The sequence below is a fragment of the Apaloderma vittatum genome, unplaced genomic scaffold (genome assembly GCF_000703405.1).
Source record: "Apaloderma vittatum isolate BGI_N311 unplaced genomic scaffold, ASM70340v1 scaffold24770, whole genome shotgun sequence".
Lineage (NCBI taxonomy): Eukaryota > Metazoa > Chordata > Aves > Trogoniformes > Trogonidae > Apaloderma > Apaloderma vittatum.
The window spans coordinates 13,821-31,082 of record NW_009695430.1 but is presented as its reverse complement, the minus strand read 5'-3'; the positions used below and the strand labels follow the sequence as shown (position 1 = coordinate 31,082).

At 43.9% G+C, this 17,262-nt stretch overlaps 1 protein-coding gene across 1 annotated transcript in view; it reads left to right on the top strand.

Moving 5' to 3' along the window:
* Positions 1 to 1,286: 1,286 nt before the first annotated feature.
* The window catches only part of TADA2A (transcriptional adaptor 2A), a 22,138-nt gene continuing 6,162 nt past the window's right edge, over positions 1,287 to 17,262 (top strand). The window contains 11 exon segments of the mRNA XM_009871341.1: positions 1,287 to 1,429; positions 2,200 to 2,306; positions 3,399 to 3,458; positions 4,094 to 4,185; positions 5,579 to 5,736; positions 7,189 to 7,277; positions 8,005 to 8,077; positions 13,411 to 13,474; positions 15,364 to 15,407; positions 15,940 to 16,050; positions 17,221 to 17,262. The exon segment at positions 17,221 to 17,262 is cut by the window's right edge and continues 63 nt beyond it. Of these exon segments, the coding sequence (XP_009869643.1) occupies positions 1,405 to 1,429; positions 2,200 to 2,306; positions 3,399 to 3,458; positions 4,094 to 4,185; positions 5,579 to 5,736; positions 7,189 to 7,277; positions 8,005 to 8,077; positions 13,411 to 13,474; positions 15,364 to 15,407; positions 15,940 to 16,050; positions 17,221 to 17,262 (865 nt within the window). The 5' untranslated portion in view covers positions 1,287 to 1,404.

Here is a 17,262-nt window from a genome sequence, read left to right as displayed (position 1 = left end):
CGAGTTCCCAGGACTCACTCGACAGCTTGGCAGGGCAGGGATGTGAGAGATGCCCCCACATCTACCCAGGCCTCTGTTACCTGAGCGCGGGCGTGCTGCGGGTCGAGCACACCAGCAGTAACCCCGTGCGATGAGTGTGTTTTTCGATGCCTCAGGTGCAAGTTGTTCAAGCGTACCTGCGGTCCTCCTCCGTTATATCCCTACAGGGGTGTTAGGCAGTGGGCTGTGGGCTGTTGGGGTACAGGGAATGGGATATGGTGGAGTGAGTGGGATATGGAGGGTTGGGATATGGGGGAATGGGATAGTGAGGAGTGAGGTTGAAGGAGTGGGATATGGGGGCAATGGGATGTTGAGGAGTGGGTTTGGGGGAGTGGGAGAGTGGGATGTGGGGAGGTGAGGTATGGGGGAGTGGCATCTTGGAGAATGGGATAGTGAGGAGTGGGATATGGGGGAGTGCACGGGCTCTTGCAGGAACAGGCTGTGCTGCCGCGCTTGGTGCTGGCCCTGGTGGCACGTGGCTTCAAGCAGCCTCGTAGACGAGGCTACTGCGGTTTGCAATTCCCACAGTGAAGTGCGCACCAAGAGACTTATGGCCGCAGGGTAAAAAGTCCAGCCTGGAAGTTGTTCTTGTTGTCTGAGGATCCAAGCGGAGGTGCAGGGATGTGTAGCATGGTCGAGGCAGCTGCCGTGTGTGCGGAGGGGCTGCGCAGCTTCGGTGGTGCCCCCGGACGTAGGACTGTGACCCCTCACGTGGTGCATGGAGAGGAAAAGCCTAAAAAGAGCTTCAAATAAGTGAAAAGCCTGGACCGTTCCCAGCAAAAATACCTTGTAAAAGCAAGACATGTTAAGAGATCCCACACTCACTGTACAGGTGCTGGTGAATCGGGCCTGTTTGTAGGAGCTACCACACCGTCAGAGCTGAAAATGTAGTTGGCATCAGTGTTGTAAATTTTTGCACTGCTGTGTCCACGCCACCTCTAACGTGTTTGTTCTCTTCCCGGTGCTTCCTGGAGGTACAAAACACTTCCCTGCGCGTCAGCTGTTCCTCGCTCTGTTCAGCACATACAGTCCCACTGGAAGCCTCAGTTCAGGATTGGTTTATATCCCCATCACTTCTCATCGCTTCTTACGCTGCGTCCTGTCTCTCTGCATTTGGGTTCTTTTCATACGCAGAAAACAGACTCGCAGCCACGTCCAATTCTCCCCATTAGGGAGGCTGCTGACAGCCCTTTTGCTTTTCTGTTCAGGACGCTCTGGGAGGATCTCATCTCGAGGGCTGCGTGAGAGACATCTGCAGGGACAGAATACCCTTTTTGGACACACTGGTTGGGGCCACGCTTACGCTGCAGGCGTTTAGGCAAAAAGGATTTTACTCAGAGGTGCTAGAACTGCCAGAGGAGAGCAATGGAGCGCCTGGCCTCTTTCAGTAGTAAGTACCATCCGATGACATTTGGAAAGTGTTTGCTGTTATTTAAGGACATTAGTGGCCGTCTAGGGGAGAAAACCAGCAATATTTGGTCTGCAGGGTCACTTTGATCAAACTCTTAAGAGTACATAAAGATTTTTTCCTATCTACTTTTTGTAGTTGCGCTAGTTCAAATCCATTTTCTTGGGGAAAAATGTGGCTTTTAGCTTGAGAGTCTATTTATTTTGACTGCTTTGCAATGAGCAAAATAAGAAAAATTTGCAGAGCCGTGTTTCACTCCTTGTTCAGCCATCCGAGCGGAGTCTGAGGTTTGGATGGGTTACAGAACAATCTTGCTGATGCCTTTGCAGCCACAGCAGTGTGCTTTGCGAGGCTGACTTGAGGTAGATGGATGGGAGACTGCAGCTGTCTGTGCAGTTTCTCCACAAAAAGGGCCTTGGGTGTGGGCTTCGATGCAGAAGATGAGCGTGGGCACTGGATCGAATCAGCCAGCGCAGCTGTACCAGGGAGCTGCTACAGAGATTTCCCTTTGACTCCATGGCACAAGTTTAGGCTTAGCCCTCGTAAGTCGGGTCTACGGGGAACGTGGTGCCAACATCTCTCCTACAGCTCCAGTTGAACAAGAAACTTTTAGCAGATATTGGAGAAGCCGCAGTGGGAAAGAGGTTTTATACAGTTGAGTTCACTTTAAATTACTGGTCACAAGTGAATTTAAGGGATTGAGAAAGTGGTGCTTTGTTTGCCTTGTATGAGATTTGCTCTTGGCTTCGCAGATGACCCCTTCGATAAGCCTCCGTGCCGAGGTTGCTCTTCGTACCTCACGGAGCCCTATGTTAAGTGTGCGGAGTGTGGGCCTCCTCCCTTCCTCCTGTGTTTGCAGGTGAGTGCAAGGATAAAAGCAAAGGCATTAATTTCTTCGAGTAAGTCATCAAAGGCCTGTCCAGTGCCAAGCTGCTCCATAAACACATTAATAACTGGTCTCTGTGAACTTGTATCAACACACTTATTTGCTCAGGGACAGGGAAACGACAAAGAAAACATTGGAGGCTGAAGAATTAAGGCATGAGCACCTGAAGGAGATCTTTGTGAAGGCAGCCAAAGCTACCTAAAGACATGCAGCCAGCCTGCCTGTGTAACGGAGCGTGCTGCTGCATGTCTAGAGAGGTATCGTTTCTGTCATTTTTTATGGCACGGAAGAGAAAAGCCGTCAAGAAACGCCCTTTCCCTGTCACCACACGCTGGTTTTTCCTCCCAAATGGAAGAGAAAATTTCGGGAAAGCTTGCAACATGGACAATAATTATTTGCAACCAGATGTGTGTGGTCTGATGACCACAGGAATACTGCTAGTTTTGATGATTAAATAAATACGTTTGCATTATTTACGATTAAAAAAGGTCAATAACCTCTAAAACTGACAGAGGAGCTTAGCCTTGTGCTCACCTACTTAAAAAATACACAAACACATCTTTTGTACACTGGGTATATTTTTCTTAATTTACCTGTACTTAAAAACACAGAAATGTAACTGTTGAAAATAGCTGCAAACCATGCTGGCATTTTTTAAACAGAAAACCAAGATTAAAGGAAAACTAATTTTTTCGATACTTAAGAAATGCCCGGTGCTCTCTTCCTGCCTCGATCCACTTCAAACTATACCATGAAGCTCCTTTCACCTGCCTGACCTCACCATAAATACGTTACAAAAAAAGTATGTCAATTCACAGGACTTACGTCTTGGTGCAAAAGACAAAGTACAAAGACAGCTTCAACACGATTTTAACAAAGATTTTTCTACTATTTCATGTTTTTTCTGAATGAAATCAGGAAAATTGGAGTGTTTTCTTCAGCAGATCAGGTGGTCAGTTCTGGATACCCAGGGGGTCAGAGAGAAAAAGGAAGAAAGAGATCAGTTAAAAATGTTTTCAGGGCAGAAGTAAGAAACTAACACAATGCTAATCTTTTGTTCTACAGTGTTTCACACGCGGATTTGAATACAAGAAACATCAAAGTGATCATACTTATGAGATAATGGTAAATATTCCATTTAAATAACACTTCCTCAATCTTGAGCTTTAGTAACTTCCCAGGAGTTAGACCCTTGCGTACAAATATTACATTGAAAAGTTAAGTGATACAATTCTTTGATTCAGAGGTTTAGAACTATTTTAAAAAAAAAAAGTCTTCCTTGAGAGCAAATTAAAATACAAACCTGGAACCTAACAGAATAGCGGATACATTTAAAGCTGCATTTTTTATTGTGCCTGGGTAGCACAATGCATCTCACTAGGCTTCCAGATCTTTAGCCAGGCGAATCAACTTCTGTTTCTCTACTCCTGTTTTCTCTTCTCCAAAATTTGTAATTTTGAAAGTCTTCAGTAATTTTTATTGTGTTTCACAGCATAACGTTGTTGAATTACAGCTGGTAGATACAACGTGTAACAGTATATTCAGATCTGTAGCAACAAACTCGTTTTTACTGTAGTTGATGACCCAATGACTTAAATAATTCAACAATTACTTGATCAGATCACATGGGATACAGTAAAAGGTTAAATTCACCAGTATTATGTACCCTGTTGCCCTGTAGCTTTCTTTGCTCTTGGATTACACGTGGTGGATTACAGCAGAAGATCACAGCAGTCTGATTCGCTTTTTGTCTTCTCCAGACTTCCGATTTCCCTGTCTTGGATCCTAACTGGACAGCTCAGGAGGAGATGGCTCTCCTAGAAGCCGTGATGGACTGTGGGTTTGGAAACTGGTGAGCATTTAGTGGCTTAGCCCACTTCAGGGAACGACAGGTAGCTCTTCCTTTCATTTCGCTGGATCTTACAGCTGACTCCAGCAGCACACGTTGAACGTTCAGTGACTTTCTGCGGGTGAGACACTAACTTGGCAGCTGAAGTGGAAGGCTGGGCTAGCGGATTCTGTTTTCAAATGGGCTGTTAGATCTGTGGGGGAGTCGTTAAAGGCTTCTTGCGAGATGCAGGACACCTCCAGTGAAGTACAAAGTTCCCTCCTTTCGCACAGAAGTCACTAGGGTTTGGATGAGCTCCACTATTGCACAAGATTTTCTGTGCCTCAGTTTACTCTGACGTAAAAACTGACGACAGAATTTCTTGTGTGGTTTCGGTTTGTTTACAGTTGACTAGCTAGGTGTTGTTGGGTTTGGAGGTTTTCTGCTCTGTCATATTTAGGATAGGTCACTGGAAATATTTAATATTTTCACATTATGTTTTGTTAATTTCTGTAGTTGCTACAGGATTTTTATGCATTTGTAAATAAAGGAGGTCTGCAGTTGTAATAAAGGAAGTCTGTGAGTTATCTCTCTTCTCCTTCGTGAAAAAATTGCTGTATTAAAAGTAAAAAACTCCAGACTTCACTGGAACAGAACTGTGAGTTCTTATGACTGCAGTCATAATTAAGACTGAAAACTGGTTGTAGTTATGTTCTGCAAGGATGCTGTCTAGTACGCTTTGCCCTACTTAGCAATACAAGTAATCTTTTTCCTTAAACACTTGGCTTTCTTCAGCCTTTACCAAGCTAAGGAAAAACTGACATCCTGGAATCCCTTGCATCCAGTTTTTAGTTTAACAGAAAATAAACTTCTTGCTTGGTCTTTGTCTTACACAGCCTTTTTTTTTTTAAGACCAAATACATCATGTTTCTAGTCAACAACTTTTCCAAGGAAGTTTGAAAAATACTTCTAGAATCTGTTTTGTACAATTATTTCAGTTTAACATCACTACACGAAAGGGGAGATTACTGTCCAGTTCAAATCACAAGAGGCCTGAGCAGCAGAATGCAATTCTACACATAGAATGTACCATTAACTGGAGTTCGTCAAATGCATCAATGCTAAATTTCAATTCTAAATTTCAGGCATATAAAAGATTTGGTACAGTCCATCAGCCAGGGAATTTCTCAGGCAAAAACAGAGAATTGTGTTGCTCATGACCACCAAAAAAAGGGCTCCCTAGCCCTGTATCAAACATGTCAGTATTGGCTTCCTGAATTCAGACATCACAGATCAGTTCTCCACACACAGTGTGATAAGTCTCGTGTCCAAAATTATCCTTTCCCACTAGAGAAAGGAAAAAACCCTCAATGTTTCTGCATTCTTCCTATTAAACCTCCCCCTTTCCCCACCTCAGGCAGGACGTAGCCAACCAGATGTGCACAAAATCCAAGGAGGAGTGCGAGAAGCATTACATGAAACACTTTATCAACAATCCCTTGTTTGCGTCTACGTTGCTGAACCTGAAGCAGGCGGAGGAGGCGCAGCACAACGAAACAGCCATTCCTTTCCACCGTGAGTATCCCCTGCTCACAGGGAGCTTTCCCTCAAAGTCTCTGCTCTTCCAGAGCTGGAACGAGCAGCCGTTGGAGCCAGGCATGCGCCACACGTGCGGTTTGCTTTCATTCTCGAAAGAAGAGCTTGTTCTGACGGCTAACTTGGATAATGTTAGTAGTAGGGGTTTCTGCATGCTGTGCTAGCTCATTGGTGCATCAAAAAAAACAGGACTGGCAGCTCAGTGGGAGAAGAGAGGGAACGGAGTGGGCTCATACAGACATCAGTTTCTCAAACCAGAAGTTCCTGCACAGCCAGTGGAAACGGTCACTCTCAGAAATAGCCACAGCAAAAAGCCTGAATGTGGATATTGATTTGAAGGACATGCTACCCCAGAGCTACTTTGCATGTGGGGTGATGGAACAGCGTGTTCTTCACGGTCCATACTGATGTGAGTTCTCACCCTGAGCTGGGGTGATGGCTCTTCTTGTCCAGACCCTGCGTAGCAGCGTGACCTGAGAAGGGATTTCTGCCTTTAAAACATTTCATCTGATTAGCCACTGTGTACCGCGCCCAACTGCTGATGTGATCTGTCATAAAATCATTCCCTTTAAACCATGCTGATTTCACACCTCTCTCTTTAAGACTGCCTTTAAAAAAAAAAAGTGTGTGTTAAATTTCAGCAATGTAACACATTTTCAGTTTTTCTTAAACTTAACATCTTTAGAATTCCCCCAGTCTAGCAGCTGTTCCATAATAAAGCTTCCCAGAATGGCTGGGTTGAAAGATTGCTTGGTATCTGGAGATTTAAATCTCACAATAAAGTGGTTAGAGCTAAAGCAGCAGGAACCGGACAATTTTGGTTCTGTCCCTGGCAGTCATTGATTTTTTTATGTGACCTGGGCGAAGACAAATTCTCTGCGCCTCAGCTTGCTTTATCTGCAGCATGGGACTTCTGAGGCTTAGCTCCTTCACAAGTGCCTTGTGAGCCTCGGTCCATTATTGTCTGTAAAGCACTGAGCTCCTCGGCTGGGAAGCGCTGTAAAAATTCCGAGTTGCAGAGCTTTAATTGCAGCTCTCTGGAAACGGCACCCAGAAGATGGCAGATTTACCACCCCTCTTGCCGTTAACTAAAAGAACTCGCCCGCCGAGACTGAGTGATCTGCACAGGTTTTTTTTTGGGGGGGCGATGCTGAGCTCTGGAATGTAGAGTTTACATTTTATAACCTATTTGTTACCTTGAGTTCCTGTGTTTGGCTTTTGAGAATATTCTGAAGATCTCAGATTACTGCTTTTTCCTCTGGATGGACTTAATCTTTTTTCCAAATATAATGCTAAATAAAAGCCCAGTCAGGGTGGGTTTTTTTCAGCTAATTATTCCCACTTTTCCTGCAAAAGAAACACCTATTTACAGATAGCTACAATAAGGTCCCACGCCCTACACAACAACTAAAAACCTGTATTTTTTCACAGCTGCCGATGACCCCCCACGGCCTACTTTTGATTCCTTGCTCTCCAGGGATATGGCTGGGTACATGCCAGCCAGAGCTGACTTTGTGGAGGTAAGACTCCCTCTTCTCCCACTATTTTAAATTTGCTGCTGCGCGTAAGATCAGCAAACACACACTTGTTTGCCCCTGCCTGTTGGTCTTTGCTTCCGATACGGAAAACGCGAGAAGACAGAGGACGGGGCAGAGTGAGTAAAGCCGGGATTTAATCACGGCGGTGGCGCTGCAGACCCAGGTTCTGCGGAGGGGCTGCCGGGCGCGCAGGTCCGGCGATGAGCCATGCTTACGTAAGCGGGCTGGCTGGTCTGAGCGAGATGTTTAGCAAAAGGGGTCAGCTCCAGCACGCTTCTGTTTCGTTTGCCTTAGGGAAGCACACGGGAGCCCGACCCAAAGATCACTTGAAAGACTCGCATTGTTTTCAGCGGGTTTTGCTGCGGGCCCAGGTTCCATTGCAAAACGAGCTCCTGTACATGAAGGGATGAATCCAGCCATGCAGGGGCTTGTTGCTTTTGTACGTTTGAGCAGAATTTCCTATGCTTCCGTGGAGGCGACCTGATTAATTCTCACTGTCCTGTCCCAGCATCCTGTTCCAGTTCCAGCCGTGGGGGTGTGTATTATACATTCCCTAGTTAAAGCCCCCCTGCAATGTGGATTGCTCGAGGATGGAACTTTGTACAACTGTATGAGTAAATATCTGTTTTCAGCGCTTCTACGCATACGGAAGCTTGATACCGATCTTTTAGTGCTAGTTAGTGACAATTTGTTAATCACCTCTGAACAGGAGTTTGACAACTATGCTGAGTGGGATTTGAGAGATATTGATTTTGTAGAAGATGACTCAGACATTTTGCATGGTAAGTCCCATATTTTTGCATGTTGTCTGAAAACAACGCTTCGGAGTGCCTACACAGCATTTCATTGGGTCTCCTTGCACACTCTTTAAGAAATGAACGTACATTTTTAATGATTTACTTCTGTGTGCTGGGATTTGAACACTGGCATTTCTACAGCCTTCACTTTCAAAGCTCTTAATCAACCAATGTGCAAATGGTACTTAAATAGAGAATAACACACTTCACTCACTACCAAAACACAGCCGATTGTACAGCAGAACATGACTGAGATCGAATGGTCTCCACCCGTAGCAGGTATCTCTTTAGGAGAGACACAAATGATATTTTATCTAGTAGAAACTAGAGAAAGCACAGCTAAATAGAAGCAAATTATCTGAGATAACAGTATTTCTGGAAACAGGTAGCAGCACATCAGTGTTTGAATAAACAGACCTACAGGCCTATTAAAAACCAGAAACCCTGATACCTTGACGTTACTTCCCCTCCCCAGTGAAAGATATTTTTTCCATCTACATATTGTTTGTGAGCATCATCCGAGGCACAATTTTTGTTCTGATGCAGAAGAAGAACACTTTCTTCTCCGTTGCTAACACCTCGTTCCACTACTACAGCTAATTTCTCAGAAGATCTGTCACTATTATAACCTCTCTTACTTCAGGAAATCTGACGTCAGGATATTAATACAGGCAGCAAGGAGGGCTGTAGTTTAAGACTCTGCGCAGCACATTGGAACAGTTCTGCTCAGGACACTGTGTGGTTTTTCATGTGTTAAACACAGGTTGTGTTCAGACCATTTTGACCAAAGGACCTGTCCTCCATGAACTTAGCTAACTACTGTTAGAGCTATATATATTTGTACTTTTGCCCCCGTAACATCCTGGAGCAGTGAGTCCCACAATTGAGTTAGGAGTTCTACAATTTAATTATGTGTTGTGTGAAAAAATACTTCCTTCTGTCTGTCAAATCTTTTGCCTGATAATTTCATTGGATGTGCTCTAGTCCATTTGTCAGTTGTCTTCAGTATTTAGTATAGGATGTCAGGCATTTGCCCGGTGAAGACTGTTTGGCAGAGGTTATGGAGCATGACCAACTACATTTTCGATCTCTGAGCTCAGGAACTCTGGCATCTTCCTTCCCACAGCTGCCCTAAGTCTGCCCACGTGAGAGAGAATGCCTCTAATAAATGAAGTCCCAGGGTCTAGCCAGCTGTTTTGCTCTTGCATGAAGCGTCTTGCGGAGAGAATTATTTTGTAAAAAACGTTGGAATTAGATCCTTCCCTTCTCTGAGTTAATACAAAACCAGGAATGAGCCACATCCTCCCTGTCCTGCAGTTTTAAAGATCTCAGATCCTGACTTCTCTTGGTTGCCTGAGAATAGTTTGCAACCTCATTATCAGTTTTCACACTGTAGAAAACGGCTCCACATTTGGATCTGAAGGCAGGGACAGGCCTTTGGATGTTTTAAGAAACCTCTGGACTTTCTTGCTGATGGGCAGAGGAGGGTGTGAGGCAGCCCTGGAGCTCCAGCTTCTCAACGTCTCTCCCAGGGGTGCCCATCCTGCTCTCTCCAGGCAGCACCTCTAACGTCCCTCCCCCAGCCCTGCCAACTTCTTACACCAGATCTTACAGAAAGGGCCTTGAAAAGCAACCTGGTGGCTGGCTGCCACACCTGCTTGAGACACATTTTTGCTGGCCAGACAGCAAAGTTGGTTTTTTTTAAAGGTAAAGATGTAAACCAGGAGTTTAACACATTGTATAGCCCAGAGAAACCCAGATGGGGTCTTGCAGCATTGATTAAGTATTTGTGAAAAAAATCCTCTGGTTTCCTGCCGTACATTAAAGCTCACTGGGTTCAAGATTCATTTTTGAAAACTATTTTACATTCCATTTCCTGAGAGTGACTCGAGCTAGAGCCTGAGAACACACTGACCAGAAAGATCTCCGTGGTCTCCTTTCTTCTGTTTCACAAGTGACAGATCAGCGCTGCAATGTCTAGGTTGCACGTAGCACAGGAATATTTGATGCTTTCATTGGAACAGAACGCCCCCTTCTTCCCTTTCCTCCACGTTGCTCTGCTTTTCTTAAACTTTTGTAAAACCCATTTTACAAAAAAGTTCTAGATCTGAGCCGCTTGACCTCTCGTTTCCTGCTATCAGTGCGTTTTCCCCATTGTGTTTTCCTGTGTCCCACCAAACAAGTTCTCAGTATTCCCACAAGAAAGCAGAGTGCAATTTAATACACGGCGCAAAGACTCCCGGGCAGCTTTTTATGAGGATCACAGAAACCTGCACCTGTGGACTCCCAGCTCCTCCCACCCCACAGCGGGGCACAGACAGCGGTCGGTCACCTCTTGGTATTAGCGAGACAGTAGAAATTGCACAAAATCTCTTGTATTTCAATTAACTTCTTGAACTATTTGCTTTTATTCCGTGCTTGCAATATAACGAGTGCACGCAGCGGCGTCTTGCAGTTAAACAAAAACCTAACGGACGGATCAAAAGGAACAACATGTTACAAATCTAATTCAGCCCAGAGTGCTTGAATATTTCATGAATTACAAGTTTTTCATCAGACTGAATTATAACCTCAATAATTTACCCTTTTCCCAGCTTTTTCTCTGCTTTCCTTCTCATGTAAATGGTTTTTACTTCTAACACTGGCGAGTAATTGCCGAAACCACAAGTTCAGAGGCGAGTGGGAATAGGCTGCAGCTCTGGCTGCACAGCAGTGAAATTTCAATTTCGAAGATACAAGGCCGTCAGCGTCCTTCTAAATATTACATGATGTTTTTTCTTTTGTGGAAGTTCCTGACACGCTCTGAAGGCAGATACTCTGTTTGCCTGGGGTCCTGCCTCCCTCTAGGGAGGGTGAACTGGATCGTAGCCATGGAGTTTGTACCGAGCGGGGCACATGCTGGATGCACAGCCTGTTTACTTTGATTAGTTTGCATTCTTCCCATTATTTGGGCCTCGCATGCCAAACAGGTTAGCAAGCATGAAACAAAGGTCTCACTCATTAGTGCTCAGAAAAGTTCTTGCAGACCAAATGAGGCCGAAGAGGAATGAAAAGCAAAGAAACTGTTTTGGATGTGCTCTTGAGAAATCAAAATATTTTGATTTTCTGGGAAGGAAGAAAGGAGCCTTGAATTTCTGCCTGTCACTGGATCCTTCGAAGCTGCTCTGACCATCCCGAAGAGCCTTATCATTTCCCAAAATGGGTGCTTTGAACACTGTGTCAGCTTGGGTTATCTTAAGTTACCAGTACAAACAACCACCTGCCCAGTATAATCCGTGGGGAAAAGCACAGGCAAATCATTTCCATTCCTATGGCATCTCTTTTCTCATTTCCATGCAGCATGTAACAGCGTAGTAGTCTGAGTTATTCATGCATTCCAGGTTTTGTAATCGGCTGCTCCTGTGTGAATATGTCTATTAAAAACAAAAGCCCCCTCCAGAAGTGCGTGTGGCAGCAAATACTGATTTCTCTGTAAGCAGAAACTCCATTTATTTTCCTTCATTCGTTCTCACGAATGTTCCTTCCCCCTCCCCCCCAGCTCATCACAATTTCTTTCAGAATATTGTGCACGCAGGTGAAAGCATCGAAATGCAGTGGTTATAGGTGCACAATTACTTGTGATATTTATAGAGGTTCTGCAAAGCAGTTTCTGCATGTACTTATTAAGCTCTGCCCACACAAACCCTGGAAAATAGCATGTTAGCTTGGCTTGCAGAGGGCTTAAAATTACAAAAATATTTTCCAACACTTAGTAATATATTTCATTCATGTTTAACTTGCTGCTTTTCCCAAGTTCTTGTCCCCACACTTAAGAAGGAGAATTTACTACCTGTGCTTGTTCTTAGATTAGGAGACTTAAATACCACTGTACAAAAATACATGATGATTCCTGAACACTCGCCTTTTGCAAGAAATTTGCAAAAAGAACTAAGGATATTTCACCACCCCTCCTATCTTCATACGTAACCTTTTGCTTGGAGAGTAGCATCACATCAGTTCTGTATAAATTGAAGATTCTTTTTCTAATACAGGGTCAGCAAGCGTTAACTCCAAGCTCTTGGCTCCTGAACTAACGCACGCAACCGTCTGGGCTTTAGCTGTCCCTGTTTATAAGAAATTTTATTACCCAGAGGGCTGCCCAGATGAGTTGCCTAGAGGCTAGGGGCTTCCTGGTGCTTACACAGAAATATAATATGTGTTTTAAAATAGACGCCTAACCACACTTCTTTCTTGATTGCGTTATTAATTATTTATTGGAGAGTGCAATCAATAAACTGCCAATATCCGTTCTGCTCTTCCCTTGTAAGTGCAGAGCGAGGAGCGGATTCCGGATTCTGCCACGCGTGTTTACACGGCTCAGTGGGCTGAAAGGGGACGTGCTCTCGCCTGGCTTCGAAGAGCTGCGCGTTGGCTCTACAGACTGTAAACCCACTGTCAAGCCTTAAGCCTCTTCCTTCTCAGAGCACATTGAAGTGATTAACGTAAAGGAAAAAAAAAGCCAGCTGAGAAACCAGGCAACTCCGTGCTTATTTAATGACCTAGAATTTTTTGCGTTATTTAACAGAATGAGGGAAGGGAAGGTGATAGGTGCCTCCTTATCTTTTCTTTCAAGAATTTACCGAAAAAGTTTATTAACCTAATGGTTTCAGGACAAAGCTGAAGGATCTCTGAGTGGATCAGCCAGACTGCAGACAGATTTGATTTTGAAAAGGATATGATTTCTAATGAGCGTGGCTTTTTCCTGTGCTTCTTCACTTCGTTGTGAACTATTCTCTTTGTTCTCCTGGCAGACGGATAAGTTTAGAAGTTAACAAGCTAAAGTCTTGTAGATGTTTTTTGAGAGCTGTAGCAAAGACTACTTTGAATCTTCAAAGTTCAGAACTGTGTCTTGCCATTTTTTGGAGTTCCTTGTTCCGTGGCAAGAAGCATTTGTCCCAAGATCCTACTGAGATATCATCTTAATCACCAGATCCTCAAATCTAATAGATTTCCTTTTCAGGAGAAGGAATACTGAATGCTAATAGTAAAACAGTCCAAGAAGGAAGAGGAAGAGAGTTGTCAGGATCTACCCAAGCTCGTATTTACAGGCAGGAATGTAATTGGAAGGATTAAGCAAAAGAAAACTTCTACAGGTAGCATGTATAGTCTGCACAATGTTAGCTTGGAGTTTATGCCCCATAATATTGCCACAGGATTTTTTAAACAACAGAGGAGAGTGACCATCTCAGCCTGCCATAAGCAGAAAGGCTTGAAAATTAGCCTAATGCCATGATCACTTATGTATCTCGTGATCTTTTTTTTCTATTATTATTTTGCAGCTCTGAAGATTGCAGTTGTAGATATCTATCATTCCAGGTTAAAGGAAAGACAGAGAAGAAAAAAGTGAGTTTTCAAGCAATAGCTGTGTTCCTTGGCTTCACTTCCATGCTTCGGTCCCCAGCCTTGTCCTAATACTAAACAGAATTAATTTCCTACAGTGTCCTTCCAGAAAATGCCCATTCACAGAGACTTTCTGCTATGAGATTTGCATGACAGCCTTCATCCTGGCTGTGTGGTTCTCCTCCCGTGCACAAATTAAGATCGGGCACATGGTTTTAGCAGCGGTACCAGCCCAGAAAACACAGATGAACAGACCCTGATTGTTTGTATGTGTGGTTGACAAAAGACCCGCCCATGCCATAACCCTCCTCGAAACTCTCAAAAAAAGTCATTAATTGCGAAAAGCCCCTTCTCCAGCCCTTTTTAGCGCATGGAAGTTGTGTGTGCAGTGCTCTTCATATTAGTATCCCAAATCCAGTGATATATCAGTAACTAAGCTTCGAGCACACCTCGTGAGATCTCGTAGCCATCTCGCAGAAGGAGGAACTGAAATACTATCAGGGAAACTGGTCACAGATCCAGGGCTAGGAATCAGAAAAAGAGAGGCAAATCACATTCGTTTTGTTCCCTCTGTGCTGCTGATGGACGGCACATAATTAATTTTCTACTTCAGGGGGAAGAAAAAAAGCTGCCAGTCTGTGACTAATTGCTAGACCCCTCCCACTTTCTCCACAGGAATGTTTGCATCGTTATTTTTAATTCTTAGTGGCCCATAAATTAGCTTTCCACCACATGTAATGAAGATAACTATATAGCTGACGTGAGATTGAATAATTTATTCAGTTCATTTGTCAGCTTTCTAGAATGACTCGATCTATTCATTAAATTCAATTTTATTACAACTTTCAAATACTTTGTTCAATATTTAAAATTATATCTTGCTGTATTACTCCCTGCTGGAAGAATCAGTAATTTGGAATAAGGCTCCTCCGTTCCTTCTCCTCATAATACAGCAGAGTTCTGTTGAGTGATCGGTAAGAGTTGGTATGTATTGGCCTGGCTCTTTATAACTCATAAATAAAAAATATTTCTGTGGTATAACTTCCATTATGATAAATCATGTGATACGAAAAGAAAGTGCTCAGGTACATAAATCATTGTCAGCTTTTGTAAAGTTTGTCCAGCAGGATGGGACAAAAATATGGAAAATGACACACAAACGCTGATGACACTGATGTCAAATCCCAGCCTGACCTCCACGAGCCCAGCTTTGTAGGATCTCTTATCATTTGCAGAAGTCGGGTGTTTGTCGAGTCACCATGTAGCAGGGACCACACGACAGCTGCTGAGACGTGTGACAAACGCGTTTCTCAGGCGCTTGCAAATAGCTCACCTGCCTTTGTACTCTGCTCATTTCCCTGGTCCTGTCAGGAGGATTTCAAACTTACGAGTTACCAAAATCACTCTCCTCTTTTCAAAATTTAAGCTGCCATGGAAAAAAATTCCTTCACCCTCCTCCCAGCCGTGAACTCTTCAGTCTGTCCCTCAGCCTTGAGGACGTTTGTGTCTCTCTGAAGCTGGAAATGGTGCTTCAGGAGACGTTCCTGTACCTCCCGTTTCGGAAGGACAGGTTACCAGATGCTATAGATGCAAAATCTGTGCCTAAAGAAGCAGTTTCGAACCATTAAAGCAATCGTAGCTCGCTTGTGCTTAGTGCTGTCCGAGCTGGACTAACGCACACCTAACGCTCTCCAAAATTCACCCCGATGAGAGCCGCGCGGCGTCACTGCGTGTTCTCAGCTAGCCAGCTCGAGGGTTACGGACATGTCTTACGTGTTTCGTTTTCAACCCCTCTGATGGTGTAAATCAAAGTTTCTTCTGAAGCCTTTGTATTTATGAGGTGGTACGCGAGACAATGCTCTTTGCTAACACCGTTTTTCTCTCAATTCCAGAATTATAAGAGATCATGGCCTAATCAACCTCAGAAAGTTTCAGAGTGAGTATCAGGTGTAACTGCTTAACTCGAAAGCGGCCTCTGCTCGGGAAGGAAAACTTCACACGTTCACTGTTCCCACTGCACCAGCGTGGCTTGTTCATACTGGACCACGTTCAGATAGTCTGAATTCCAGCAGATTTCCTGCCCCGACTGTTTCCAGCCGGCTGGCTCTAACTGCTCCCAGCTCAGTGGTTTTGTTATTGCCACGGAATTGCTCTTCGGAAGCATTTCGGGCTCCACTGAGTAGGGAGAGGGGTGAAGGTGAAATCTAGGCCTTGTAAGAGCCCTTCGCTATTCTAAGAAATGATCAAACAACATTTACATATCACCCTTTATGGCTTTAGAATTGTAAGGGCTGTCTGATTTTGGTGCTTTTTACTCAGCAATTCGTAGTTGTGACACCAGAGTGGCCGAGAACTGTACCGAATGTGGATCCTTGAGCAGTTCACAGAGACTGATGGTCTCCCACGGTTCCACTGAATTTATTCTCACAGTAGGAGTAAGGTCTGTCACTTTCCCCCCCTCCTTCTAGTTTTGGAAAGACGATATCCAAAGGAAGTTCAAGACCTTTACGAAACAATGCGACGATTTGCACGAATTCTTGGACCGGTAGAGCACGATAAGTTCATTGAAAGCCACGCACGTAAGTATTGTGAGGATTTTAGCATATATGTTCTTCAATAGGCATAATGAGAGGTTGCATCATCTACAGTCTTTCCTAAATGTATGCCACTCCTGGAGGGCAGGAGGTTGTTTTCCTCCTCCATCTAAATACCTCAGTAAAACAAATACGGTCGTGGTTTGATACATTAAACGAGCAGCAAGTGGGTTTTTCCACTAAACTGCGTTCGAGTTCTTTCTTTGATTTCTCACTTGACTGAACATTCTGGTCATGTGTTAGAAGTAGTATTTTCTTATCAAAAGACCACTGTTCATTTACTGGGACTCTACATCACTGAAAGAACAAACTCCTGAAAATTTATGTCTAGATTGAGAGATCAGGAGCTGGCAGCAAATTGTAAATTCTTTGAAAGATACATGTTAAACTACTATATGTGTACATAATTATATAGTGCAGCTGTCATTACGTCCCTTACCTTAAAGGGAGAGGCATTGTTCCATCACCAAATCATCTCGAGTCTTTATGCATAATCATAGCATGCATTTAGTCAAATTCCAGTACGAGTCATTACATCCTGCTTAATTCTGTGACTTAAACGGGGAAAATTGTTGCTCATTAGAAGGAACAAAGCATTTAAACAGTTGCAACTTTATTTTCAGGACAGCCTGTGTGAAATACCAAAAGCATGACCCTGCAAAATCCTGAATCACAAATGCAAGTGCTAGTCCTGGAGCCTGGTTTTTGTTGTTGTAGTGACAGCAAAGTCCTCAAGTTAACCTGATAGTCAAGTACACACATTATACAGATCTCCTGAGCAGCCTGAGTAACAAATCTGAGACAAGCAAACATTGTAAAACTAAGCAATGCCTGGAAGCCAGATGATAAAAGCCATAGGCAGTAAATATCTTGAGCAAAAGAAATGTGGGTATTTAATAAGATAAGAAAACCTTTCCAAGCACGCAGATGCTAGAAACCAGCTTACATCTGTGATCAGGGAGTGTTAAGACACAGCGAGCTGGGGCTCTGATACAGGCTTGTGCAGAGAGGTTAACCCTGGCTGTGCGTCTGTGTGCTTCCTCGCTGAGCTGTGTAGACAAATAAGAAATAGCGATGTTGCTGGTACACCAGCTCGCTGCCACCCCTACTGACCCACGTTTGTTTTCTGGATTTCCCTTCTGCTTACTGAAACAGTGGAATTTGAGCTGCGAAGGGAAATAAAGCGGCTACAGGAAT